Raw genomic sequence first — 26962 nt, 5'->3', positions numbered from 1 at the left:
CACGCATACCTTCTGTGAATACATAGATGTATAAGGATAGTGTCTTTCACATGGATTAGCTAGATCAGCCTGGAGTCCAAGGTATTTGACTAATTCCCAAAATATATGGACTTTTGCCCGTGCTAATGAGGAGGATGCTGCTAGCTGAGTACCCAGCCTTGTTTGTACTCTGGTAAGTTTAGAGACAGGTCTTCTGCATGGAAAATTTTACCTCCAGTGTAACTTAAGTAATCTAAGCACCTGAAAACAAAAGCGTAGAATTCCTGGGTAGGAAGGAATCTTCAAGATCTAATTCCAACCTTCCTGCAGTTGACAGAAACACCTGTCACAGGGTGCTCCGAGCTCCATTGGCCTTGAACTCTCACAGGGATAGGGCATCCACAGCATCTTTGGGCAACCTGTTCCAGTGCCTCTCCACCCCCACAATAAAGATTTTTTTCCGGATATCTAATCCTAATCTACTCTCTTAGTTTGAAGCCATTCCCTCTCGTTGTGTTATTACAGCTGTTGTAAAATGTCCCTTTCCATGTTTTTTTTAGGCTCCTTTCAGGTACTGGAAGGCTGCAGTTAGGTCACCCCAAAGCCTTCTCTTTTCCAGGCTGAACAGCCACTATTGTCTCAGCCTTTCCTTACAGGAGGGGTGCTCTAGCCATCTAACCATATTGGTGGCCTCTTCTGGACTCAGTCCAATAGGTCAGTGTCCTTCCTGTGCTGGGACCCCAGAGCTGGATGCAGCACTGCAGGTGGGGTGTCACCAGAGCAGAGGGACAGAATCACTTCCCTTTCCCTGCTGCCCACACTGCTGTGGACGTAGCCCAGGACAGACCTGGCTTTCTGTGCTGCAAGTGCACATTGCCGGGTCACGTCCAGCCTCTCATCCACCAGCACCCTCAAGTTCTCAGCAGGGCTGTTCTCAGCATGTGCCTTCATCCCCAGCCTGTATTGATGATGGGGGGTTGCCCTGACCCAGGTGTAGCACCTTACACTTACCAAACCTCATGAGATTCTCATGGGCCCACTTGTCCTAGAAGAAAACAGTGAGAGACTTGCCTGTCATTGTGGCTGCCCATTCGCTCATCTGGCCATGGAAGTATGGTTCCATGGATTCCCTGCAGAGGCTGGAGCTAGAAACAAACAGCTTGTTTTCTCCAAAGCTAAAGGTCAGTTAAAAACTGGTGCTAGTAAACATGAGTAAACTTCGAAGAAAATCTCTCCCCCATCCCCACCACTATCAGACATATAATTTAGTCAGTGGTGAGAATGGGATGAGGTTTTCTAAAATGTCACTTGATGGGAAAAAATACCATGTAGTGCTTCTGTATAGGAGTCTATTCTTTAAACAAAACTTGCAGTTCATTATTTTGAAGAGCACTCTGTAGATAACAGACAAGTTTTCAAATGCCAGCAGGCTTTAATGAAGCTTAGAACTTTAGATTTTATTTAGGGCCAGCTGATTCACTGCTGAAAGAACACAGTGGTATTTTGCGCACAAGCCAGTTGAGAACCAAGCCCAGAGCTGAACATCAGAGTATTGGTGCTCTCTCAGTGCTGCTGTAGTTGCACAAGTATTTTCTCAGAGGGCAGTTGGTTTCAGCATCTCCACTTCATGCTGTTCCTCAAGTTTTGGTGCTGGAGTTCTTCGTGCAGCTGTTTTGATCATCTGAACTAAAAATGCCTTGGTAGAGTGAGGAGGAAAAGAATTTTTTTTTAAACTGAGCCTGCTTTCCAGTGTAGTTTACTGCCTAAGTCAACAAGTAGTTAAACCCTTCTGTCAGAGACAGGACAGGATAAAAAGAGGTGTTGAGTTTACTTAAGCCCACAAAACTGACAGACTGTCTGGAGTGAAGTGTCCGTGGGTTGGTGTGTCCCAGTCAGGTTGCAGGTCTCAAGGCAGGGGTTTCCTTCTGCTGTGCTGCTTTAGATCTGTCCACAGCACTTGTAAATTGTGTAAATACTGAAGCAGAAGAGCAGTTCAGCTTCACCTGCTATTTGAGCTTACTCTGACATCCATCCAGGTTTCCCTGACTTGACTCCTTGGAAGACAAGAAGGTCCTGGTTTTAAAATTGCATTGTGCCTTGTAGCAAAACCACTGGAGTGCTTATGTTGTCTGTGCAATCTTCTTGCATGGTTTTGAATAGCTTGTTTTAATGAACCTCTTGGACTGTGTGCAGTGTGTATTTTTTTTGTTTTAATGGGGTTTTTTTAATGTTTGTTTTAATGAGGTATTTGCCTTGAAGCTCAGGAGCTGTGGCCATAACTGTGGGGCTCTCTTGGGTTCCATGGGGATTTTGCTCTAGAGACTGTTCAGAAGCCAGGATCTTGGCCGCTCCACTTTGTTCTTACCAAGCCTGCAGCTGTGATCTCAAGTTTGCTGGCTGACCACGAGCAGTGGACAGCAAGGAGGCACAAATTCCTGGAGTCCCTCTGCTGCATGGAGGGAGATGTGCCGGTAGACAGAATTACACTCACTTGCTTCATACTGCCCAGGCAAATGCTCTTTTAAAGAAACTTATTTTTTTCAAGCAAAAATAGAAAGAAAATGGCTTTCTAGAAACCAGAATACAGAGCACTAATCCAGCTGCAAGGGTCTGTTGTACTTGGGGAAGGGGGAGGCTTGCCATTACATTTGTGTGCTGAAGCATGCCGTTACCCAGATGCCAGCCAGCTTTTCTCCAGCCTTACCTGACCATAGGGCTGGAGCCAAACTTGTCTGTCCACTCCTCAGAGCGGGACTGCAAATGTATTCCATGAATAAGTTGTTCTGGATTGCTCTTTCTTTATTTAATAAAATGAAACAATGTTCACACGTACTATTAAATAGTTCAAATGAGGTAGCCCAAAATGCTGTAGTAAAGAAACAGCACTTTCTTTGAGTGCTTCAATATTAGTGGGATGGCAGTGAGAATAAGCAGAATGAGCACTAGTCATTATTCAGTGTCTTGTGTAATCGCCTCAGAGTACCGCCCAAGTCCAATCACAGCACTCTGCCAACTTCAGGGAGAACTTTGGACTTTTGAGATTCCTTCATCCCTGTTGTTAAACTAAGTGGAAACCATGTACCAAGGGTTTAGTGAAACTTAGTTTCACAGGTTTGTCACACAGATACTAGCTGACTGATCTTCTAACCGTGGCATATTTATAAATTTGTAGTCACATGATGCAGATAAAACAAATATGTATGACTACAATCCAATTTTAGGATTGTGACTGCTCTCCTATTCTGTGCAGCAGTGAAGTCCTAGAAACAGATATTTGCTTAAAATCTGTCTAAAAACTGTCTTGATGTAGTTCATAAGGACAAGACAGAACTATTGATTAAGTTGAGCAAGATTTTTGCTGTTGCAGAAACTGCGCTCTGGCTTTAGAGCCACCTCAAGAATCATACTGAAACAGACTAGTTTTACCTACTGCTGGAGGAGTTGCTGTTGGTTTGTTGTGGTTTTTTAATAGCAGTAGAGTTGAAGAGGTGACATTTGTGCCTCCTCAGTTTGCTGCTTTTATTACTTCAACCTTTATTAGAGACTATAGAGACACATCTTTTTTTTTTTTCCCCTGGCAGTTCTTGAGCAAATATTCTGGGTTATGTCACTAATTTTTAATTCTCTTCCATTTCTTTTTACTTCTTGCAGTTCTTGTGTGGTTGGTGAAAATAAGCCTACACTGCAGGAATGCAAGAGGAGCAACAGCCTGAGGTAGGATTTGGAGATGACATTTTTATCTCAGCACAGTTGCAGGGAAGGTCAAGACTTGAATCAGCCAGGTTCTTGCACTCATTCTTGGGCAAGTTCTGCAAAGTCTTAGGACTCAGAATGCCAGTGTGAGACCCCTTTTAAAACGGTATGGAGAGCTGAGTGTTATTTTCCTTGATACCTTTAGGTTCTTTTCAGGTTCTCTTTCCCTCCAGATGCAAAGGCTAAAATGGGTCTTTTCTTACTTGCAAGTGAGGAATTGCATAAAATAGTCTAACCTATGAGATTAAACCTTTAGGAGGAAAAAGGTTTTGTAAGTAAATTACAGAAATTGATTATTTATGAATAATCTCATTGTACGTGGCTGAAGTTCCTTGCCAGATTAAACTGAGATGCTTTTTCTATCCTTTCCGTTCCTTCTCTTCTTCTTTCATATCTGTGTATCTCAAAACCTTTTCCTGGTATAATAGATGGAACTCAGTAAATTTTTATCCTATGAAGTATAAGAATGTCAGTTCTTTTGTCCTGTTAATAAAAAAAAAGACAACAGATTCCTAATGTGGTGGCTTAGTGCTGTGCTCATTGCAGTGTTCTGATGTTGTGATGACGAAGTCAGCATAAGCGACGGGGTTAATTCCATGTGTTACAGATGGATAAATTTTTCCAAAATATTGTTGTGACTAGACTTAATGTATGGAAGCAGTAGAGTCAAGCCATATGTTGTGATCGAAAGCTGAGCTGGTGGTAAATTAGATTTGTGAATGTAATTGCAGTTTGCAGTTGTCAATGAACAGACTTTTGCTATGTAGTGAAAGGATGATGTGTTGCTGTTGAGTATTTTAAGCTTTCCACTGTAAAGCTGTTGTACTTTTTGAGTTTACTCCATGAAATGTATAATAAATTTTTCCTTGCCTTCAGTGGGGCCACGGTAAGACACTCAGGATTTATTTTCTCAAAATTCCTGATTAGCATAATGGAATGCAAGAAGAAAATAATTACTCTTGTAGAAAGCTCTTAACAACTGGATGTGCTTAGTACAGCCTTGCTTTAAACATTACCAGGTTATGTACAAAGTCAATAAGCCAGTCATTTTAGCTGAAAAGCTGACAATCCATCAGCAGATGTTGGCTGCCTGCTTCCTGACTCATCAATATTGTCTGTTCTTTGGAAAGTACTTAAAAGTTGATGGGTTCTCGTTCCATCTCTAACTTTTTGACTTAATGTTGTTCAGAAATTTCAAATTCTTCCGATAATCATCCTGATAAAACTTTGAATTAAGGTAGTTGTCTAAAAGTAGTTTATAATTTAGCTTTCCCTTACTCCTGAGTCTTTTCTGCACTAGCTCTGCCTCTCTGGCTTGAATGACATTAGCTGAATGACTGGAATTGTTTGAATTCTGTGCACGAGTTTTCAAACTTGCCGGCTAATTAAAAATAAGAAAGGTCTTTGTTAGCTAAAGACCTGTGTCATATACTTCCAGGGATAATATCTAAGAGTCAGTCTTCAGGAATCTTTTCAATTGCCTTCTGTTCCTTTAGAAAGCAAAACTCTGCAGATGCCTTATATCTTTTTGACTTTGATTTCTGATATGGATAAAGTCACCACGCACATGAACTTTCTAAGATTTGATGTACATATTGTGTAATTGCCTTATTCCAACAAATATTTGGCCTTACTCTTCTAGAATGGATGTGCTTAGTCTTGTGAGTACTGATTAACTTTGTCAGACTCCTGACAGACTAATTCTGACTGGTAGTTGAGTCAAGTGGTATAAAATAATCAGTGCACATTTTAGTTTTCAACACAGAAAGTGCTGTGGTAGTGTTAGAGATAAATTTGGGGTTTTTTATATGGAATCCCATTTATTTTATAACTCCATGTTGGGTATAAATATTATCTCTTAAAATAGGCATGAAGTAGTTAGTTTTTAATATGTTCTTTCTCATACTCAGGCAGTTAGGAAAAAATAGTTGTAAAACCACAGATGTTTTTGAACTGTGACACTGCTTAATTTATTTACTTGCTTGAATATTATCAGTAGGCTCAAACTGAGTAAACTCACAAAGGAAAAGATGTATTAAAACATTTCATTATAATTCCCAGCCTCCTTTTGAATTTGTTTCATACAGGCTGCTGCAGATCCAATGTCGTCCTCTGATGCACCAGAAGATGGCCCAAAGGAAACATCAAGTGTATCACAGAATATCTGTATGTTTCTGGTTTGACTGGGGAGGGTGTACCATACTGGAAGGGTATTAAACTAAATGTCCTTGCCTTTTCCTTACCTAAAAAGGTCAGAACTGTTAGCAAAAAAGGGAGATGCTAATGAAGTCATAGCTGATTTAATCTGTTCTTTATTTGTTTCAAGGCCCAGTTGTGTAAATCAAATTTAGAAAGAGCAATGACATACTGATTGTCAGTTTGCTGATCCCATACTTTCAAAAGTAAATATGTTTAGATTTAATAGATACACTCAGCTATTATTTTAAGCTCAGTTATTGCTTTCTAAGCCAGTGATGCATAAGCATGTGTTTGCTTTGACAGTCTGGCATCTAGTGATACAATGTTGTCCTAAGTGGAATGCTTTTGCCCATGCTAGCATGAAAATGTTTTGGCAAGCCTGCGAGATGTGGCAATAGAAGTATTCCAACCAAAACTGTCTTGTTAAGCCCAGGAAGAGTATATTTTCTTACCTGTTACTGGTAGGATCAGATAATGACAAGCATTTCTTAAGAGGAAAAACACAAAAGTTTCTTAGGATTTGCTTTATGTATATTGATACGCTGTTGTGATATTAAGTATTCAGTGCTCATTTATAACAATAGGAACATTCAGATTGTGCTTTTCAGCAAAGAATGGCTCTCATCCACCTTAGGGCAAATTAGTGTATAACAGCAGCATTGCTGAATAACTCCTAGGGATCTCAGCTTTCATGGGAGCAAACAGAACCTTGACTAAAGCTATGGGAGGTGTATGCAGACCTAAAGAAGCAGATTAAATTTTTATGTTGCTTTTTTCTCCAGATATAGAAGTTGGTTCAATAAAAACCATAGCTTCTCCTGAGAATGTTTTCCTTAATTATGTCCTTAAATTACAACATCTGGTACTGTACCGTTACCACATTTTCTCTTCACATGAAACATTACTCAGTCCAATTCTGAATATATGTGTCAGGTGAAAGCTTGAAAAATAAGTAGTAATTACACCCTTTAAGGGTTACCAAATATGTAAATACCACTTTCAGCTGGGGGAATCTGAGCCATAAATGGCTTTAGGCTAGGAAAGTATTTGAGACAGGTATTAGACACACTTTCCCATATACTATATTCTCCATTAGGCATCCACTTTTGACCATAGGAGAAGGTGGGATATTTGCTTAGGCGGCTTTTTGTTGATCTGCTATGGCTGCTTTTATAATTATGTGACTGACAATGCTACAAATGCAACAGCCTTACCTCTTCTTCCTTTTTCAGTCATGTTTTCCATACCTCCTCCTTAGCATCACCAGCTGTTGTGGCAGCAACATTGTCATAGCTCAGACAGTACTGATTGCAGCACACCATGTTCTTGGGTATTGACCATGAAGTGGTATGCTGCTAAAATGCTAAGAGGGATGTTGAGGAGTTGCTTTTGGTTTTTTGGTTTGGGTTTTCTCTTTTATTTGTTTGGTTTTCTTTTAATTTGGTGGGTTGTTTTTTTTTTGCTTGTTTTTGGTTTGGGTTTGTTTTTTTTTACAGAAAGTCTTACAAGATTAGTATCTGTGGGACAGAACTGGGGCCAGAGCCACACAGTTCAACCAGGTTAATAAAATGAATGTGTGGTAGGAAGCTGTAATTTATCTGCATCTTTGACATCCTGCCTACAAACTGTTCACTAATCTTTTTTTTTTTTCCCCCTGGGCTTATGATCCTATTCCAGGCTTCTGGAGACCACTTGAGACCTCTGCTAACTTGTGCAGCAGCTTGCCAGAGAAAGAGAGTTGGTTGGAAACAAAACTCTGCTTTCCTGCTTGATCCTTTTTTTTCCTAAGATGCATTACAGCTTAAAGATTACTCATTCAAAGCAACTTTAATTTCCCATTGATGTAGAGTTAAAGGTTCTCTGTCTCAGTCAATGAAGCTATCTGGCATTTAACGAGCAACTGTGGTGGAGTTGATAGATCCTCCTATTCTCCATACAGCAAGCTTGACATAGAGAAGCTAAACTCACATTGTACCATTTTGATCTTTAATAGTTGTTGGACCTAGGGAAGAATGATTTGATTCCTGACCTAAATACCTCCTGAGGTTTAATTTTCCGTTGTGTACTGATCCCTGGTGTGTTAATCACAGAAAAGGCTAAGGTTGGTGCTGTAGGGATCCTATTTATGCCAATATGTGCAGGTGCCTTTGCCATCATATTCACACCAGTGTCCATGTGTTGCAATCATTTATATAGATAAGAATCCCAAAATGGAACACTTTGGGTTTAGAATTTTAAAAATGCCTTTTTTCTTTTCTTTTTTTTTTTTTTTTTTCTCTAATGTAGTGTAAACCTTTTCTAAGTATTCTTTGCTTCTCTGTCCACCTCACCTGCCACACAGCTTCTCTCTTTCCCTTACTGAACTGCGTGGACAACCTGTCCCAGTGTCCACAGGGTAGGATACCTGGACTGAGACCCATGCTTGGAGGCAGCCTCTCCAGTGATGGCACTCTCAATGATGTAGCTTCAGAATTGAATGTAAGATTACAGTGGTAAATCAATGGCCTTTTAGCTCTGCTCTGCTGTTTAGTGGCGACATTTTTATTTTCTGTCTTACTTACCTGCACTTTGTATCATGTGTGCTTTTCTTTTCTATTTTTCTTTACATTTATAGCTGATGCAGATGCATTTAAAATTCTCCTGGAGATGAAGTTGAAGAAGAGGCAGAAAAGGCCTGCTTTACCAAGCACTGTGACTGAGCTTGACACTGAGGATGGTTCTAAAGTGTATGTGGTTGGAACAGCTCACTTCAGTGACAGCAGCAAAAAGGATGTAGTAAAGGTAAATACTCAGTGTGAGCCCTTCAGCAACATCTTTATAATGTTTCAGCTGAGCTCTACATAGCATGAAGTCCAGCTCTCTGACTTGGTTCTGTGCTGGAACCTTCTGGCTCTATTTTTTCTAGTTGGCTGTTGGAGGGCTAACAGCACTATGGGATCAGAGGCAGACACGTTACAGTAATAATTTTTGATGCAATTCATTGCTCTCCCAACTCAAATAGTTTTACTTGCCTTTCAATAAAAAAGGCAGATACAGTGCCAGTGTTGAAAGTAGAAATCTCACTAGTGAAGCTTATGTTGCCTGGATCATATTTGGCTGTAAAACAATGCTTGGATTCCAAACTTGGATTCCATTCTTAGGCTGCAAATAGGTCTGAAGCTCTAGTAAAAGTAGGAACTATTTCAAGTACCTCCTGCAAACTCTGCAGTTTAGAGTGGCTTTATTCAGGAGCTAGAGGGGGAGGAATATTGTAAGAATCAGGGTTGACAATTCTGCACAAAGTGTATTCTAACCCAGACTGCAAAATACCACAGAGTAAAGTAAAATTAATTTTGTGATTGTGAAAAATTTAATGTGAAGTGTTTCTTCCTGGCTCACTTTCCCAGCGATATGTTCACCATTATCCTGTCCTAAAGTACCCAGTAACTAAGACATTTTACTGTCATCTTCCTTAATAATTTTGTCAATGCATAGTTATTTGGAGAACTCTTATTTACTATTCTACTGATTTTTAAATTGAAAATTATTATTGGAATGTGCTTTTAAGGTCCCTTTTCTCTTTAAAGTGTTGATATTGGCTGCATTTCTGTTAATTCTGTTCTAAAGCATTATAAACAAATTCGTCTTTTTCAGACAATACAAGAAGTGCAGCCTGATGTAGTTGTGGTGGAACTGTGCCAGTACAGAGTTTCTATGTTAAAGATGGATGAAAAGACATTATTAAAAGAAGCCAAAGAAATAAATCTGGAAAAACTTCAACAAGCTATAAAGCAGGTATGATTCCTAGAGTGAGAATTAAAGGTTTATGTTAAGTGCAATTTGTCAAATTGCAATCGTAACCAATGTTCCCACCATCTGGGAACCTAATACTGTTGATGTAGGTGAGAATACCGTAACAGTGGCAAAACTAGGTTTGGGAGATTTTTCTGTTTTCAGATGGAGCATTGAGGACTTTCTTTTCACAATGGGATTGGTTGGGCAAATTTTTGACCTTAACAGGAATCCTCCTGCGTTTAACAGCTGCTCCATTTGCAGGACACAAGTCTAACTTTGCAATTGTAGTGCTCTGCTAATATATTTAAATGTGATTATTATTCCTGCAATCTGCATCTGTATCACAACTATTTAAAGGGCACTTAATTTTTCTATTTTCTGTTTAGCTGCATTCCTTCTTCATCCTGGTGTGTTGCTCTTTAATTCCTACCTATTCACTTGTCTTTTGAGTAGTTTCTAATTGACAAATAGGCCTTGAAGGGGAATTCCGAAAAATTTAGGCCAAAAAGTGTGGGGTTCTATTCATATTATAACTACTCTGGCAGTTTGATGTGGACACATCGGGATGTATGTGCAAAAAAAAAGTCCTGTATTTTTTCAGTTCTACTTAGCTAACTTGCATTTAAGTAATTTTAAGCTAGGCACAGTTAAACAACACAAAGTTGACTTAAAAATGACAGGATACTTGATTAGAATGGCAGTGCGTGGTCAATAGTAAAAAGAGTGTCAGTGTCCAGTTGGATGAAGAAATTTATAGATTGTTATTTTGATTGTGTGGTAACTGTATATCGGAATTGCTTTATTGATGTAATTGGGGAATTTCCAGGACTGTACCCCTGATGGGAATATAATCTACATGGATGCAGAAGCACTTGCAGTGGCTTGGGGCTGTGCAGTGTGTATGCTCACACAGGGTCTCAGAGTAGGCTTTCTGACACACAGAGTTAGGCAATAATGCATCTTTCCTGTTTTCTTTATTTATGCCCTATCAAAGGAAAAGACACTGCAAAACACTTGCCTATTGCATGAATTGCTGCATCTATCTGTTTACTTTGGGTAAAATGGATTATTCTGATGCGTGTAGCCAAAATGCATGTTTACAACAGCTGGAGCTGCTTAGCTAGGGGGCTTCTGACCTTGTGAACGGGCACAGAAACTTTCTTCTTTATGTCAACGCTAAGTGCAACATTTTGTATTGTGTTAAGGGGAAAGGGACAGTGAAAACAAAATAGCAGACTTCTTTTTCTCTGTGATGTAAATTCATGTTGGCAGCTTTGCAGTTACCACTTCCTACCAGGGCGTGAAGTGATCTTGTGTGCAGACAGTAGAAAACTCAGACTCTGTTGGCTCCAAAGCCAGAGAATACTGTGAGGATCCTTCCTATTTTTGCAGTTCAGTATTAGTCTCCTTTACTTTATTTGCAGGAATAATGCAAATAATAAAATATGAACACTGGGTCTTTTAAAGAATGTGTTTCTCTATGGTCTCAACCAAAAAATCCTCCAACCTCTCCTGTTTGAATCACTAACAGCATGGATTATATAGGGAAAACCAGGAAGAACAGTCCCACTGTCTCATGCCAAATTATAGTGTCTTTGTTTTTCTCTGATAAAAATCAGACCAGTTTGTAAGTTGCTCAGTTATGCCTTAGTTGCCTCCTCTCATTGAAGTGCAACAGGCCCAAAAGCTACATTAAAAGTCAAAACTGCTTTCAACTTTCATCCTTGAGTTTGGAAATGAGAAATAAAAACCCAAATGGTGTCTTTTTATAATCACTTACATAAATATTAAGCGCTAAAATTTGATTTCATTGCTCTTAATTGAAGCTGGAAGCTGAGCAGAATGTTGGCATGAAACATACGTATTTGCAATGGGTCACTGCTATCCACAGCTTATCAAGTAACTGCTGCAGGTTAAAACCATACTTCCTTTAGCTCCTCCTTGAATTTCAAAACCCTTACAGTTGTTTGCAATGAAGTACCTGTTTGCTTTACATTAAGCAAAGCAACATGGTGCAGAACTGGTATCTGACTCAAATGTGGATAACCCGGAGATGTGCAGTACTGATATGACAGGTTCTCTTATCTTCTCCCTGGCTTCCTGGTTCCACTATCCCTTCTGTGTCCATTTCATGGCCTTGTGATAGGTTGAGTAGGGCTCGGTTTTTGCTACATCATCTCCCGGCAGCTGTAAGATTGTTACTCTTGGCACAGCGGAGCCCTTGAGAAACCTTGCTCTCGGAACAGAATAGAAAGTGAGCTAGTGACAGCCGAATTACAGTTCAGCCTCTTTCTGTCTGAAGTTACCTGTGCAGAAATATATTGTAATGTTGGTTCTGGCTAGTGAAAAAAGCTCATCTTTTGAACTGTGTGATACAGCTCTGCATGTTTAGGTAACCCACAGGGATAGTCCTCTTAAATAAAACAGATAGAACATGAATTGATAGATGATAGGTAAATCCATAAGGACAGGAGCAGGCTGCTGTTCACTTGCTACCTTCACTTGTGTTTTGAAGTCTAACTACCGGTGGTCTTGCAGCAGTAGGAAGACCAGTTCCAGGCTCCAGGTGTCAAGGTTGTGCTGCCTTCCTTCATGGGAATTAAGGTTTTTACAAGAATTGCAAATGAAAGTACACGTGGCTTGTTTCTGCTCGATCAGTGACTTGTAATGCAGTCAAAGAGTAGCTCCAAGGTCCCCTGCATAAGCTGTGTTCCCATACACAGTGTAAGTGTTCTTTGCCTGAGTATTGCTCTCTCCTCCTGCCCTTTTCACTGTCTGTGCTAGTTGTGTGTCCAGTAATGTATCTTCCCTCAGTCATCCTTTCCCAAGCTTCATGAGTATTTAGTGTGTTTAATCTCTTCTCATATGTTTGGTATTTCTTTGCACATTTTCTACTTGAAGAATCTTGTTTTCAAGGCAGGAGTCTGCTAAAAACTGTACAGCAGTGCTTTCATGTTCTGTTATTGTTCCTTTCCCGGTAATCTCTTACTCTTCTTGCTTTCTGACTCCTATTGAACATTGAGCTGATAAACTTGGGGGTTTGCTTTCTCTTTCCTGTGTGCTAATAGCTTTGCATCCCTCTGCCTGTGCAGTTAAATTTCTTTATACTTGTGCATTGCTATGTTTATTTATGGCTGTTGCATCTAACCTATGAAATTATGGCCATCCACTCAGGATTTAATGTTCTTTTGTGGTCAGCTTTCCTTTATACAGCACTGAGTAATCTAGTACAGATAATAACCTCCTTACTGTTTTGCTCTCATTGTTTTTTGTACATTTTTCTCTTTATCCCCTGACAATATCTGGCTGGCCAGTTATTGCTGGTTGCTGCTACATACAGCTGCTTTATCTCCTTCATGCTAAACAAATATGGCAGGTATTGAGTTTCATGCAGAAAAATTTCCAAATTTCACTTGGAAACATTTCAAAGATGCATCCCTCTCTTAGCCAGAAGTACAAATCACAGTGTTAAAATACAACCTCAGGTGCATAAATCCTGAAGGAGCGATCAGCCAGTGATTAGCCTCAGGCTGCATTACCCTAGTTTTTGGAGGGGGGGTGGGATTGTGAGTATCTTTTCTGAACTTCTGGATTGCTTTGTTGCCCAGGCACTTTAACTGGATCTCAGGGATGCTGTGAAAACACTTTTTCTCCTGTTTCTTCTTTGGCTCTCCCCAGAAGCCCAGGACTTGACTTTCTTCCATGCTTGTTAGTTTATAGTATGATAAGACAGATAATCAATTTGCTTTGAAAATTACCCCTCTCTTTTGCCAGTTGTGGTCCTCAGTGACTCTTGAGTTCATTTAATGGCACAAACCCACACACAGCCTTTGGAGAGATCACACAAGCGTTGGATCTGGCACTGGGTGGGTCATTATTGGAGCAAGGAATGGAGACCAGGACCTTTCTCTGGTAACTTCCAGCAGTTATATTAAGTCAGGCTTAATATGATGTAACCTCATCTTCAGCTGCATGAAGCTGATGATACAGCAGGAAATTAGCCTTTGTCAAGGGAAGAGGCAGTGCCCCTTTTGGCAGAATGTGACTGATGCTACATTGGAGGAGATGTGAAACCAAGGTGCAGGTTATGCTTTGGGACAAGTAGTGTTGATTCATTGAGTCCTAATCATAAAAGTAACAGAGCCGGACAGAAGGGATGGATTTGAGATGTTCTTTTCATTCTTTTTGTAAAAGGTCAGGAAAGGAAAATTTTGCTTAAGTATACATAAGAGAATTCTTTTCTTTTTCAAGAGAAGAGCTTGGTTTTTAAGTCTAGTTCAAAAAAGCAATAGAGAGCCTTCAATCTTCTTGTGAAACTGACTTGTACTCAGGACTATGAGGTTTCTTTAAGATCTTGTACAGTGTTAGATTCTCTGTGTTTTTGCATCTCACCAGTCCTCAGCCTAGTGTTTTTCATTATTGTAGACATGTCTGGGATTAGACCACTGGCTACTGACTTCAGTACTTCTAGGATGTGGCATTCACTGTACATTTAATGGAATATGCTCCTGTGGTCCCATTATTTTTTGTATCCAGATAGGTCAAGAAAAATTAAATGCACAGTATGAACTGTTTAACCATTAAGTTATTCAGACACTTTCTTTAAGCAAACAGAGTAAACATAGACTAAAATAAGTCTGGCTATCCTTTATTTTCTCAACCTGCTGTACATTTCTGTTGAAAGGCAGAATTAGCCGCACAGTTAGGTAAACTGATAAAAACTGAAATATGGGATGTATTGATCAGTGAATTGGGTCCAAAATGTAGCTTCAGTGCTGTTTCTTCATTAAAATAATTAATGTTTTTTCTGTGAACAGTGCATTCTTCAGCCTGTTGACATATTTTTACATGTTTTTCTCCCTCTTCTGCTAGAACGGAGTCATGTCTGGATTGATGCAAATGCTGCTTCTGAAGGTTTCTGCTCACATCACGGAACAGCTGGGAATGGCCCCAGGAGGAGAATTCAGGGAGGCTTTCAAAGAGGTGCGAACCTGAAATGGCTTTTCTGAGGTCAGATTACTGGCCTTTTGCTTCCAGAGTTGAACTCAATAAAACCATTTTGTTATTGCCTAGAAAACAGCACTCTGGCCATAGCTCTGCTGAAGCCAGTGAAGTAGTAAAAACCATTTTTGACTTCAAACTTTAAGGTACAAAGATTTGGAGACATAAGTGGTAGGAAAGCAATTCCAAAAAGGCATCAAATGATAAGGCTTCTTCCTCATGATATTTCTGAAGACATTCGTTTTCATTAATAACTTAGTTTCTTTTAAATAATTGATTTTGAATTCTGAATATTGATCTTGGTCCCACTGTTGGTGGTGGTAGGATTTCAAGCTGTGAAAACAAGCTCTAAAGGATTAATGAGATCTGATACATTCCATTCATCTACAAAGACTGGGCAAGTGAAATATCTGACTGGTCTGTTAGTCCTAAACATCACTTTTTGTACTGCTGCCAACAGTGATACCTGAAACTAAACAGTAACTGTGTTTTACACTAATCTTTTTTTTTTTTTTTTTCTGGAAATGCTGGGATGGTATTTTCTGTGTATGTATCCATTTTGCAGAATGTATCTTGCTATTTTTATACAAATTATATACTAGTAAGGAAATCTGAGAGAACATTGCTGGTAAAAAGTCTGGAATAATTTGGTGTATTTATCCTTAATAAAAAGAAAAATTCTTCAAGGCTTATTTTCTTGAGCATTCTAGACCAGAATGAAACATTTTAAGTGTTTCCCATTTTAAGTGGGAAAGGAAAAAAATTAGCTCTGTCCTATTCTAAAGCGATTGCTGGAAATTTTAAAACAACTCTGCATAGGAAAGAATTTTCTAGAAATTCAGTACTGTGCTAAAATTTGTCAGCATGAGCTTACAGCCAAGTCTCACATTGTCACGTGGTATCTGGCATCAGTTATTGTCTCATAAGCTCTTTCTTTAGTATCTTTTACCATGCCCAGCTGTAAGGTTGATGATCCTGACAAATACTAGGTGAAACCAAAATGATGACAGTCAGTTCACCTCCTACTTTTTTCAGATCCAGGAAGATATTGAGCCCCATTGTCACCTTATGTAGTAATAATCAGAAGCTTTCTGCTTTAGTACAAGTAATCTCAAGGGTGTGGCATTACAATTTAATACTTCTTACTGTAATACTTACTGCATTGTGTAGTGGATTTATTCCTTTATGAAGTAATGTAGTAGTGTTTTGTAAATTTTATTTACTGCAAAGCCAAAATATTTTTTTATGTTGAATTATGACACTGCTTGCTCTTTTTTAAGATACCTTGTATAACACAGTAAATCCTTAACATTCATTAATAAGAATATGATGTGCTGCAGTATGAAACAGTGACTAGTTATTTCTATCTTCTCTTTCAGGCCAGTAAAGTACCTTTCTGTAAATTCCACCTCGGTGACCGACCCATCCCTGTAACGTTTAAGAGAGCAATTGCTGCACTTTCCTTCTGGCAAAAAGTCAAGCTTGCTTGGGGCCTTTGCTTCTTATCTGACCCCATCAGGTATGAATAAGCACTCTATATGTTTTCGGTGGATTATTCAATTCTTCAGTTTGACTTGAGTATGAGGATACCCAGCCTGATGCAATGAAATTTGAAGTTAGTGAGAAGGATGAATACAGATTATCCTGCAATAATATGTATTTTTGAAGTGAAAGCTGTGTTTCTGATCTTGTGTCAGGTTGTGGGAACTGACAATGGTCAAATAAGAGATTTTTAGGCTTCAGGCATTAATTTGAGCCTGTGTGAAACCAAGTCACATAACTTTCTCAGACTGGCCTGAGAAAGTGTGGCCTGAGAAATTATAGGAATCAAAACAGTTCTTAGAGAAGGAAAACAATCCTTGCAGGTGTTTTGATCCTTGTTTCCTTGCAAGAAGCAGTCAAGGGGTATTTTTCCTAACTGTCCAATGATAGTGATGTGTTGGTTTGATGACCAATGAGAGTTTTACCTCTCAGGCCCTCTTGGACCTGTCTATAAAAGAAAATCAGGAATACTAAAACTTGCTCTCTTGTGCAACCCGGTTAGAGAGTCTATGTCGTGCTTCCGTGGCTGTTCCTAATATAACACAACATCAAGTGTTGTCTTTCAATTTTATTTGAAAATAAAGTGAAGGTGAAGTGTAAGATTAGGTGCTGAGGAATTCCTAGTATACTTTAAAATTTTCCTTTAAATTATTATTTTATTATTTTTATGCAGAAAATAAAATCTTTCCCACCACTGTGTGTGGATAATGTAAATAAGAGAAAGGCCTCAGTACAATAATTTGTATATTCTGAAATATACATCCAGCCATCGTGAGATTCTATGGAAAATGGAGTAATAATTCAACATCAAAATTGTCAGTCTGTTGATGTTTCTGGGTCTGTTGAAAGCTAGCATTTCTCCTTTAGCTTGCCCTGCTGACATTTGTAGTGTTCTTTTCGTCTTGGAAACTAAAGGAAGCCTGTTTGAAATCGGTCTTTACTAGACAGTGATGCCAAACCAGATAATTTCATTGCTGCAAGCTATGACCCACACCTAAAGGTGCTAACAGAAGTGTTTATAGCACCTATGAAAAGAATAAAAGATCATTACATTTACTCCTGCAGTTCTTATTTTGCATTTTCTGCCCATTTGCTATTCTTCTGTTCTGGGAATTGGTTTATAACTTTGTCTTCCCTTCTAAAGACTTGTGATTGACACTACAACCTACAGATGTCTTTCCATGCCCTCAGACTGTGCATTACAGTGTGCCTTTTTTGTTCCTTAAGTAGAGTCTCTGAGTGTTCAGTGATCAGATCTGCTACCTCTGAAGAGCTGTGTGTAGGCTCTTCAAAGCTTATCAATACACAATGAAAGTGGGACACCACTTTCTCCTGCCTTTCAAGCCCTAGTGGTTTTGCTGAGTTGAGTTGTCAGCTTTTAAAGTGGGAAGGGAGAAAATCCAGTTGAACTGGCTAAAGGCAAGTGACCTCTTTTCTTTCCCTTTCCTTCACTGTAGAGGCATTGTTAGGTATCAAGTTTTGCAGGTTTATGGAGATTATTTTCCTTCTGGAGAGGAAAACTGTGGGAGGAGAACTGTAGACTGTATTTAGGTATTGTTTTTTTTTCATTAGTTTGTCTGTGTTGACCTTTAAAAGTGTAACAGATACTGAGAAAACTTACCTTTCTTTCAGTAAAGATGATGTGGAGAAGTGCAAACAGAAGGATTTACTGGAACAGATGATGGCAGAAATGATTGGAGAATTCCCTGATCTTCATCGAACTATTGTCTCCGAACGAGATATTTACTTGACCTACATGCTGAAGCAAGCAGCAAAGCAGATAGAACTACCTCGAGCTTCAGAAAGTAATTGTTTTAAAGCAGAGATTATAACCAGCAAGGTGTACTTTGTGTACTGGTCCAAAGTTCAGTTCTCAGGAAATCTGGGATGCTCTCTTCATGAATGCCACATGTCACATAAGATACAATGCTTAAAAAATTGAAAAGGGATATTACTCTTCTGTTGAAACCACATAGAGCAATAGACTCTAAATTATGTTTCCTTTCTCATTGTGCTATTTAAAATTGGAAAGTACTAATTAGGCAGACAACTATTTCAAAAGGCAGGGATCTGGTAGGGCAGCACAGTATGGGACAGTCTATCTCACTTGCCCCGTTATCTCACCAAATTCATTGTTGTCACTGGCTGCTGAGGGACTCATTTATTGATAAGTTAATTCTCTAATTTCAGTACTCTTCATGGGCTTTTTTTTATACTTAAAAATTTGGCTGCTAGGAACTTTGGTGATCTGGCAGTAATATTCATATGTGACTGCTGTTTCAGTGAAGTATAGGCATATAGAAAAATAGTATTTGTCTAATCTTTGGAGTATTCTGCTGGCATATGTGATCTGCATGCCTTTCCTATAGAGATAAGCATACTGAAGTTTTTTACCTCTTACTTTTAAGAAGATAGTGTTTGTCATCACTTCAGTGCAGAACTTGTGTTGTAATTGCAGTTCTGATTTAGAGCAACTCCAGAATAGACTGAGAAAAAGAAAATTTAGAAAAACCAATTTGGTAAATATATATAATAGTTCTAGTGTTTTCAGTACAGTTTTGTTCCATTTTGAGGTGGGCTGCTCTTTACATTTTTACTTTTGGAAAAATCAAGGGTGGCTATTTAAAGCAAAACAGTGGAACTCATGTTTTATATTTATGTATTGTATAGAATTTTCCCCATAGGAAAGTAGCCTGATCATTATTCGTTAGAAGGGTTTTTTGTGGCATGGTGCTATATTTTTCATTAGGGAAAACTTCCAGAAACCAGGTTTTGGATGTTGTGAAATTTGGGTGGTAGATGGGAGGTGAGGGCGAGAGCTGGTGTGCGTTGCATTGGTCTGATGGTAGCTGGCTAACTGCTGGGTGTTACTGGCCTGGGTTTGCTGTTGCTGAGGCCAGGTCTCTAACAGTGACCTTCACAGGGACAGGTGTGGTCTCAAGTGTTGTTCTCCGATTGTGAGCCCAAATCTTGTTATGTTATTTGTGCCAGGTGCCACTGTCCAAAGTGGCAGAGAAGGTTGTCTGTTCAGGAGATGCCAAAGACCAGGGATGTTCCTCATAAGCAGCACAGAAACATGACCTGCACAGAGAAGGAAAGAAAATTCAGCTTGCATTTGCTGAGCCTGTCACCCTGAGGCTGTAGTATGAGCACTGGCCAGGTCTCTTTATTAAATAAATATTATATATTAAATAAATGACTCCTAAAAATCTAGAAACCATGCTGACTTTTTCAGACTTTCAACGAAAGAGGCAGTAGGTGAGATGAGTATGTAACAACAGGGTTTCAGTGTTTGGTAGTAGATCCTACTATACAAATCCCTGTATCTTGGAAAAACCAATTTTGTAGTCTCATACATTGCCTATTTATTTAAAGCCTGAAATTAGTTATTTTACAGATATGTTCCTTTCTCTCCATCTCTCTTTTCTCAGATGAACCTAGAAAATATATCCCAGCTGTTGTAGTTGGTGTTGTTGGCATGGGTCATGTACCTGGAATTGAAAAGAACTGGAATTCCGACTTAAAGATCCAGGAAATAATGAGGTAATAGTCGCCCTTTCCTACGTATTGGTGTAACAGCTTCTCTTGCTAAAATCCAGCAGTTTCTTTGGAGGTTTTTTTGGTTGGTTGTCACAGCTTGAACAATCATCTCTACTGTCATCCCTGCCCTGTCAGCTCACTGACTTGCTGTGCAGTGCTTGCAGATTGTGCTTACAACAAAGAAAAAGAAAAAGTCAAAGGAAAACAATAAATATTTGAATATGGAGGGAAGTAGAGATGAGACTATGTGCTTGTCTAGGAAGAAATTTAATTGGTTCTCATTTAAGTCTTCTTATGAAATGAAAATTCTAATGAGGGTTGTGGAAGATGGTGAAAACAGAACAAGGCTTTTAGTCTAACTTAGGTAAATACAAATCATTGGATTTAAAGCTTTTGTTTTGTCAGGACTGCTGGCTCTGACAAGCTTAGTGTCGCCATTGCTTGTACCCTATTTTTAAGTGTATATCTAAGTAATGACTTAATTTAATGTGTATACCTAACTAATTATGAGCTGGTTTAAGCTATGTATCTGGTGAACTCCTGCTTCAAAATAAATATTAATATGGATAATATTAAATATAAATATATTAAATATGAAAATAGATGTATGTGCTTTGTAAAAGACAGAATTGAAGAACCAAAGCATTCAGACTATGTATTCCATAAAGCCACAAAGGTAAGGCCACAAAGGTCAAGATTTCAGAAATAGAGGAGAGATTATAATACAAGCTAGTAGTATTGGTCTGTTGTGCTTTAGGATTATAGAGTTTTAAATATTCACACTTTCCTTATCACATCCATTTATTGTGTTTATGTAACCAACTCACCCATCTCTTCAGAGGCTATGAAAACCACATAAATGGAAATCCGCATAAATGGTATTATTTAGACATCTAAAATACGATTTAGAGTGACTTATTGTCTGGATTCAAGAATGCTAAGTACAAAAGCTCTGCCTAGCCATTTATAATTTTATTTATATGTCTTTCAAGGCTAAGCCTCACCTGGAGTCACAAACTAGATGTCCATATTCCTCTGCACCCTTGCAAATAACCTGTACAATTAGGTTGTCCAAATCCATGTAGTTGTGTGGTGGCTGTTGGTTGCATCATTGACAACACAGAACTGAATAGCCCAAAGACCAAGTGCATGTCTTCAAGCCTTCACAGAAGGTCTTTATCACTGAAGTTTAGACTTCATTGTCTTTAAACTTTTTTGTCCCCATGCTATTGCACTGCAGTTGCAGAGCAGAGTTAGGGCTTTCTTTTGTGTGTTTAGTGTTCATCACCTCTCTAAAGTGGCAAGTTTTTAAGACTTTCACAGGTATTTAGTTAAATTTTAGACCTTGGAACATGAAAATTTTCTGGATAAAAGTATACATATATTTCTATTTTTTTTCTAATTTTTAAGTTCATGCATTGAACCTGACTCCTAGCATTAGACTTTGCTGTCTTCCACAGAATATTTTGAGATGGAAGAGATCATCGAATACAACTTCTAAGTGAATGGCCCATACTGGGATTGAACTCATAACCTGGGCATCATTAGCACTGTGCCCTGACCAGCTGTTATTAATTGATTTTTTGTAATTGTGGTGAGGTATTAGAATTGAGCAAGAATCGGTGGAGAAGGGTATAAGAATGTGTGAAGAGATGCCTTTACACCATTCTTGGTTCAATACATACGCTTTTTTAAAACTCTCCTGTATATTGCTGTAATGTGCACCAAGTCTTAGCAGTGATAACTTTTCCCTAGTTTGAGCACATGGATCTAAGCTCAGTCTAGTTGTATCCTAATCTCAGCACATCTAACCTGGTTTGAGAGCACCCAATGTTTTTGCACTATTGTAACTGATTACTTCTGAATACATTAGAAACTTTTTCTGGATATAAATAAATGATAACTTCAGGCTCCTTTGAAGCAATATATGGAGGCCTCTGAGTTGAGTGAGAGGATTATGAGTTGCTGTGGGTTCAGGGCCAGCTGAACTGCTGCAGAGCCTGTCAGTGAGGGTGCAGGGCTGCACGTGTATGTGCCTGTGCTCTCCAAGTCAGCTTTATTGGGAAGGTAATACTAATTGTTTGCTTCATACCCCAACAGTGAAACTGCTTGAAGGTTGTGGGGGTAGACCTGGTGTGTCTGTTGCCCTATGCCCTCCTGGCTCACGTGGCCAGTGCGAAGACTTCCAAGTGGCTTTGTGAAAATCTCAATATTCTCTTTTAGTATTCAAGAAGTCTGGAAAGAAGAAAATGATTTAGCTATTTTGGCAGGGTGATGGACAAGTAAAGGTTTGTAGCCATTAGGAGTGGCATAATACATAAGTAGAAAAGGCTTTGTTAGTGTTTATTTATTTTTATTGTTATTTAATTGTATGTAGCCCTTGAACATGAAAGAATACATTGTTCATTCATGATGCATCTGTTACCCAAAAATTTCCTGCACTGTGGAGAGAAAGGGGAGAAAAGATCCCTTTTTCTTTTTTTTTTTTTTCATTGAAAAATGCCTACTCTTTACAGCTATGCAAATATTGTTTTCTGTCTTTTGTTTCAGTGTGCCTCCTCCATCACCTTCAAGTAAGATTTTCAAATTTGTTTTAAAAGCAACAGTTTTTGGACTGCTGGGATACGGCTGCTACCGAATAGGTCACAGGACAGTTCAGTTTGTTCTTTCAATGCCAGCAACACAGAGCTATCTTCAGAGGCTGTCAGAGGTGTCTCAGCAGTGAATCGAGTAGAGGCTGTGTGAAGAAGGTGACTGAAGAAAGGTTGATGGAGGCAATGCGTGAACTGGACTGAAGGATGAGGATTCTAGTCAGAGCTGATTGATGCTAAGCTACACTCAATCACTATATAATAAAAGATTTGATACTAAAGTTACACCAGCTATGATCTAATTAATAGTTTTGATTCTTGATAGGTGTGCTGCATGAAACCAGATGATTCCAGATTGAGGTAAAGAAATGTGTATGCAAATATATATATATATATAGTATGCATACTGTATACACGTATACTATATATATGCATTATATATATATATATATAACTGATGATGTAGTAAAGGCAGCTTAAAGGGTGTGTTCATGGCTTCTTTTCCAGAGGAAAGAACAACACAAAGTAACCTAATTGGCTGCATCTCCTCTGAAGTTCAGGGACACTTGAATGAGTCTTTGCTTTTTTTCTTAGGCATAATACCAAGTGTTTGTTTCTGGTGCCAGACACTTTTACACATAATTTAAAAGGACATCTTCTCAATGTGTATTTTATAACTAAAACATTTAGGCTTTTTTTAAACTTAAGAGCTTTCCAGAAATTTCAGAATTGTACAGGCTGTCATACGTACACGGCTCAAATTTTTTACAAGCCTTATTGAAGAACAGGAATGTTGCCTTTAGATTGCATCCCTTGTTACCACCACCAGTTGAATTGTCTTTCTCCTGCATAGAGAAGGTATAGCCACCCCATCAGAATGCAATGTGGTTTGTGTCAGATGTTTACAGGACACTGTTCCTTTAGATTAGCTTATTTAAACTGTATTATTTAGCCAAATCCTGCTGGTTTCAGTATTGTAAATTTAAGAGACTAGAACTACTGTACAATTTACTTTCTTTACTCAGACCTTTCATATTTGGCATAAAAAGCGTGGAATTAACCTGCCCCTTGGTTTTGCTACATGAAAATATTTTATTTATCAATGTAATTTCCCAGTGGATGAATATTTTAATCTATTTAATAGGAAAACAGTGTTCAATTTAGTTTTTCAACCAACTGTAGCATTTTATTTGGATTAACTGCTATTTATACACAGAATTATGGGTACTACAGACTGCTGTTTCTTTTTTAATTATCTGGAACACTCATCCATCATCAATGTATTTCTTTTTTTTAATCCTAGGTTCATATTTCATTGAAATTTTTTGGTACCTTCCCTTTTTACAGGATTGTCAGTGATTGTAAAATGCCCTTGGCAATCAGCTAGTCCTAGTTCAACAACACAGATAACATTGTCATATCAAAGTTAACCCGATGTATTTGAATGGAAGAGTCCCATTTGCTCCTCAGGCTCATAAACAGTTGCTCATTGTTTTTAAAGTGAGGTTTTTATCTGTATTAATTTCTTTTGGGAATGAAAGATGGGAACCAGTATGTGAGGCAGGAGGAGGAAAAGGTGATGTTGTGTTTTGTGTTTCTTTGTGTTTTTTCAGTTGGTTCAATAAAATCCAGAAACCACTTTTAATAGGGCATATTTCCAAAGGCTTGTGTTGGAAGTGTTTCCATACAATCTTTTGTTTGCTCAAAGTATGTACATCTATCTTCTGTACAGTCTAGTCTTTTTTAAGCTTTTAAAATTAAGGGTCTGATGCTCCTCTCTGTGATGGTATTGACTTTGCTGGGAGCTGGTCTGTCCATGCAACCTGATGCTTTTCTGCCTTGCTCTTTGAAAATTTTATGAGCTCCAGTGCAGCAAATTATTAAAGTGCATGTTTATTTTTAACCTTACTGAATCTAACCTGATTCTGCAGAGCTCTTAAGATGTTGCTAGGTGCTTTTCTGGGTCTGAGCCTTACAGGTGTCCAGGGAATAAACCTTAGCAAATGAGAATGACAGCAGTTCATGCTTCTAGGACACAAAATATAAATGATAATACAGAAAACAGCGGGGCAGGTCCTTTTATTTTGTATTTATTAATGCTTAAAAAACCACCAGCCATCTCTAGCAAGAGGAAAATCAACATTTGTAAACAATTTATAGAAGAGTAGAGTGACTGCCTGAATTTTGATTCCTGTTTTTTAAAAACATTCAATCTATTGTTTACAATTAAGCAGTCCTATTTGAATAATTCTATTACATTTTATGTACATATTTAAAAGATGAAAGCAAAAGCTTAAACTTGCTCTTCTCCTGGCTTTCCTGACATACCAAAATGTTCTGTTGGTTATTTTTTTTAGAATATTTAGCTAGTAGAATTAAATATATGGATATTTTTCTTTAAGTTCTCTACAGATTTTTAAAGTATCTGCAGGTATTTTAAAAGCTCTGTAGATCTTTGATATCTGTGCTCAGGTAATTTTACACAAAAAACAAATCTAAGGTAAATTTTAGATAGGAGCCTTAATCTTGGGTGGGACTAATGGTAAATGATTGTCATGGAGCATTCTTGCAGACTTGATGTTTTATGCTTTTTAGCCAAAAGTCATTACCAACTAAGGTGTCCATTCGTTATTCAGCTATCCTCTCCAGTCAGTACCATAAGTCTATTGTTTCAACCTTTTTTTTTCTTTTTCTTTTTCTTTTTTTTTTTTACAAAGCATATCAGCACATTCTTCAGGGAACCTCTTTGTGGATGGAAAATTTGCAGTTTATCTTCCCACAGTTGCAAATTGGCAGATCATATGCATGCACTGTTTATTCAGTGGCACTGGAAAGTGATGAATTTGCAGAACTAACAATTCTATGAATCCATACACGGATTCTTGATGTTGTATGTTCAATGTGTTGTACTGTTTATATAACATAATCTGTGTTTCAGGCCCATTCTTTTCTGTTCTAGTCAGTCCTTTCAGTGTTAGCAGCATCCTGTAAAATTTAAGTATATGTTGAATTGTCCCAGCCCCGCCTCAACCTTATGAAGCCATATTGTATTTTTTTTGGTGACATGTACATCTGTTTTATGCATTTGTACATGTGATGTAAATTTGAAGTATTTTTAACAACGTGTGCCTTTAAAGTGATTTAAAGTAAACAGCAGTATGTTCTATTATATAAAAAATAAAGTATTTTAACCACCATTTCTGCTGAAGGTATTTATTTTCCTAATTAGCCAATATTTTTATTGAGAGCAAACTCTGGTTAGCTAGATCTAGTACAGGATAATCCCACCATTTTACACATTTTCTTGCAGAACATTAGTTTAACTAATTACCTCCTGCTGAGGGGCATCTGGGTGTAATGCTGAAGCAGGGGAACAGTAGGCAGTTTCTCTGCCTACCACATGTAACTGGTTAAGAAGAAAAGGATGAGTTTCCCTGTCCTACTGAACACACAGGAAGACTGCTCAATGTGAGAACTTACAGAGCCCAGAGTTATGCATGGTGAGTTGATTTTGTTGTTGCTTTTCCTGTCTCCAGTGCTCAGTCTTGCAAGGAGCCGACAGCTGTAGTCCCAGTCCAGCAAAGCACTCCAACATTGGCTTGACATCAGGCACAGTCATTTGTGCTTCAGGTGTGTGAGAAATAAAGATCCTTTAAGTGCAAAAGATGTTGAATGGGTGGCAGAGCTTTTTCTTTGAAATTGACACAGGTAAATCACTGTGACCTTTACTTTAAAAAAACATATTAATCCAAAGACCCTGTATTCATATATATGATAAGCTGTAGTCCATACAGATAATGTACCATCTGTTTGAACCCTTTGTTAATCAGTGGTCCATCTTTTTTGATTGTATGTAAAGCAAAATGCAGCCTGTTGTTTTTCCTTGATCAGGCAATAGTTCCCTCCAGCTGCAATTGGAGCTGTGGCTACAAAGAATTGCTGGTTAAACCATTTAGGTGGAAGAAAAATCTTTGAATACTGTAGTCCTGTATTGTCCCTGGGAGTGGCAGAGGAGGCTGCACAGCAGCTCAGCTCTGGGGCAGTGTTCAGTCAGCCTCAGGTGGCACCCAGCAGCTGCCTGCTTTGGGAGCGTTGTTCACCAGCATTACGTTTTTACACTGCTGGCCCACACCATGTTTGAGGTGTCTTTTCTATACCAAATACTGAACAAAATTTAAAAATATGCTATTTGAGGTGGATTAAAATGTCTGTGTTTCCACTGGAAGTTGTATTTCTGTGTGTATTGTAAAACATCTAAAAAACTAATATATCAAGTTACCTCAAAGTGCCAGGCAGTGGGAAAAACACATGGAAAAGAAACAGCACATTATCACTTGTGTAACTCTAAGATTCTCATGTATGTATTTCCCTGTTTCTTTTTAAAACCAAAATAAATTTTATTTTAGACTTGAGTGTTTTAAGACTGACATTTTGATAAGATGTGGGAGCTTTTAAGTACTGGCAGGACAAGAGTCACTCATGTGGATCTGACTAGTGGACAGACTTCAACGAGGTGCTGATGCCGTGATGTGGAAATGCACATGGAAGACATCAAACACGGGACAAAAGTAGCCCCAAAGATA

The 26962-nt window shown here is 38.4% G+C and overlaps 1 protein-coding gene across 7 annotated transcripts in view; it reads left to right on the top strand.

Annotated features, from left to right (window-relative positions):
* The window catches only part of TRABD (TraB domain containing), a 33380-nt gene extending 7804 nt beyond the window's left edge, over nt 1-25576 (top strand). For 3 of the 7 annotated variants that reach the window (XM_005519213.3, XM_088055578.1, XM_014249046.2), the window contains exons 2-10: nt 3631-3693; nt 5820-5898; nt 8546-8712; nt 9565-9705; nt 14578-14688; nt 16086-16225; nt 17881-18053; nt 19680-19791; nt 22339-25576. In XM_005519213.3, the coding sequence (XP_005519270.1) occupies nt 3670-3693; nt 5820-5898; nt 8546-8712; nt 9565-9705; nt 14578-14688; nt 16086-16225; nt 17881-18053; nt 19680-19791; nt 22339-22513 (1122 nt within the window). In that variant the 5' untranslated portion in view covers nt 3631-3669 and the 3' untranslated portion in view covers nt 22514-25576. Of the gene's footprint in view, nt 1-3630; nt 3694-5819; nt 5899-8217; nt 8410-8545; nt 8713-9564; nt 9706-14577; nt 14689-16085; nt 16226-17880; nt 18054-19679; nt 19792-22338 lie in introns of those variants that run through there. The other 4 variants (XR_015772555.1, XM_014249048.2, XM_014249050.2 and 1 more) reach the window with 4 other exon arrangements.
* Nucleotides 25577-26962: the final 1386 nt, after the last annotated feature.

Source organism: Pseudopodoces humilis, chromosome 5 (assembly GCF_049639895.1).
Source record: "Pseudopodoces humilis isolate 2021_Gansu_Grassland_sample_001 chromosome 5, ASM4963989v1, whole genome shotgun sequence".
Lineage (NCBI taxonomy): Eukaryota > Metazoa > Chordata > Aves > Passeriformes > Paridae > Pseudopodoces > Pseudopodoces humilis.
This window is presented reverse-complemented; position numbering and strand designations above follow the sequence as displayed.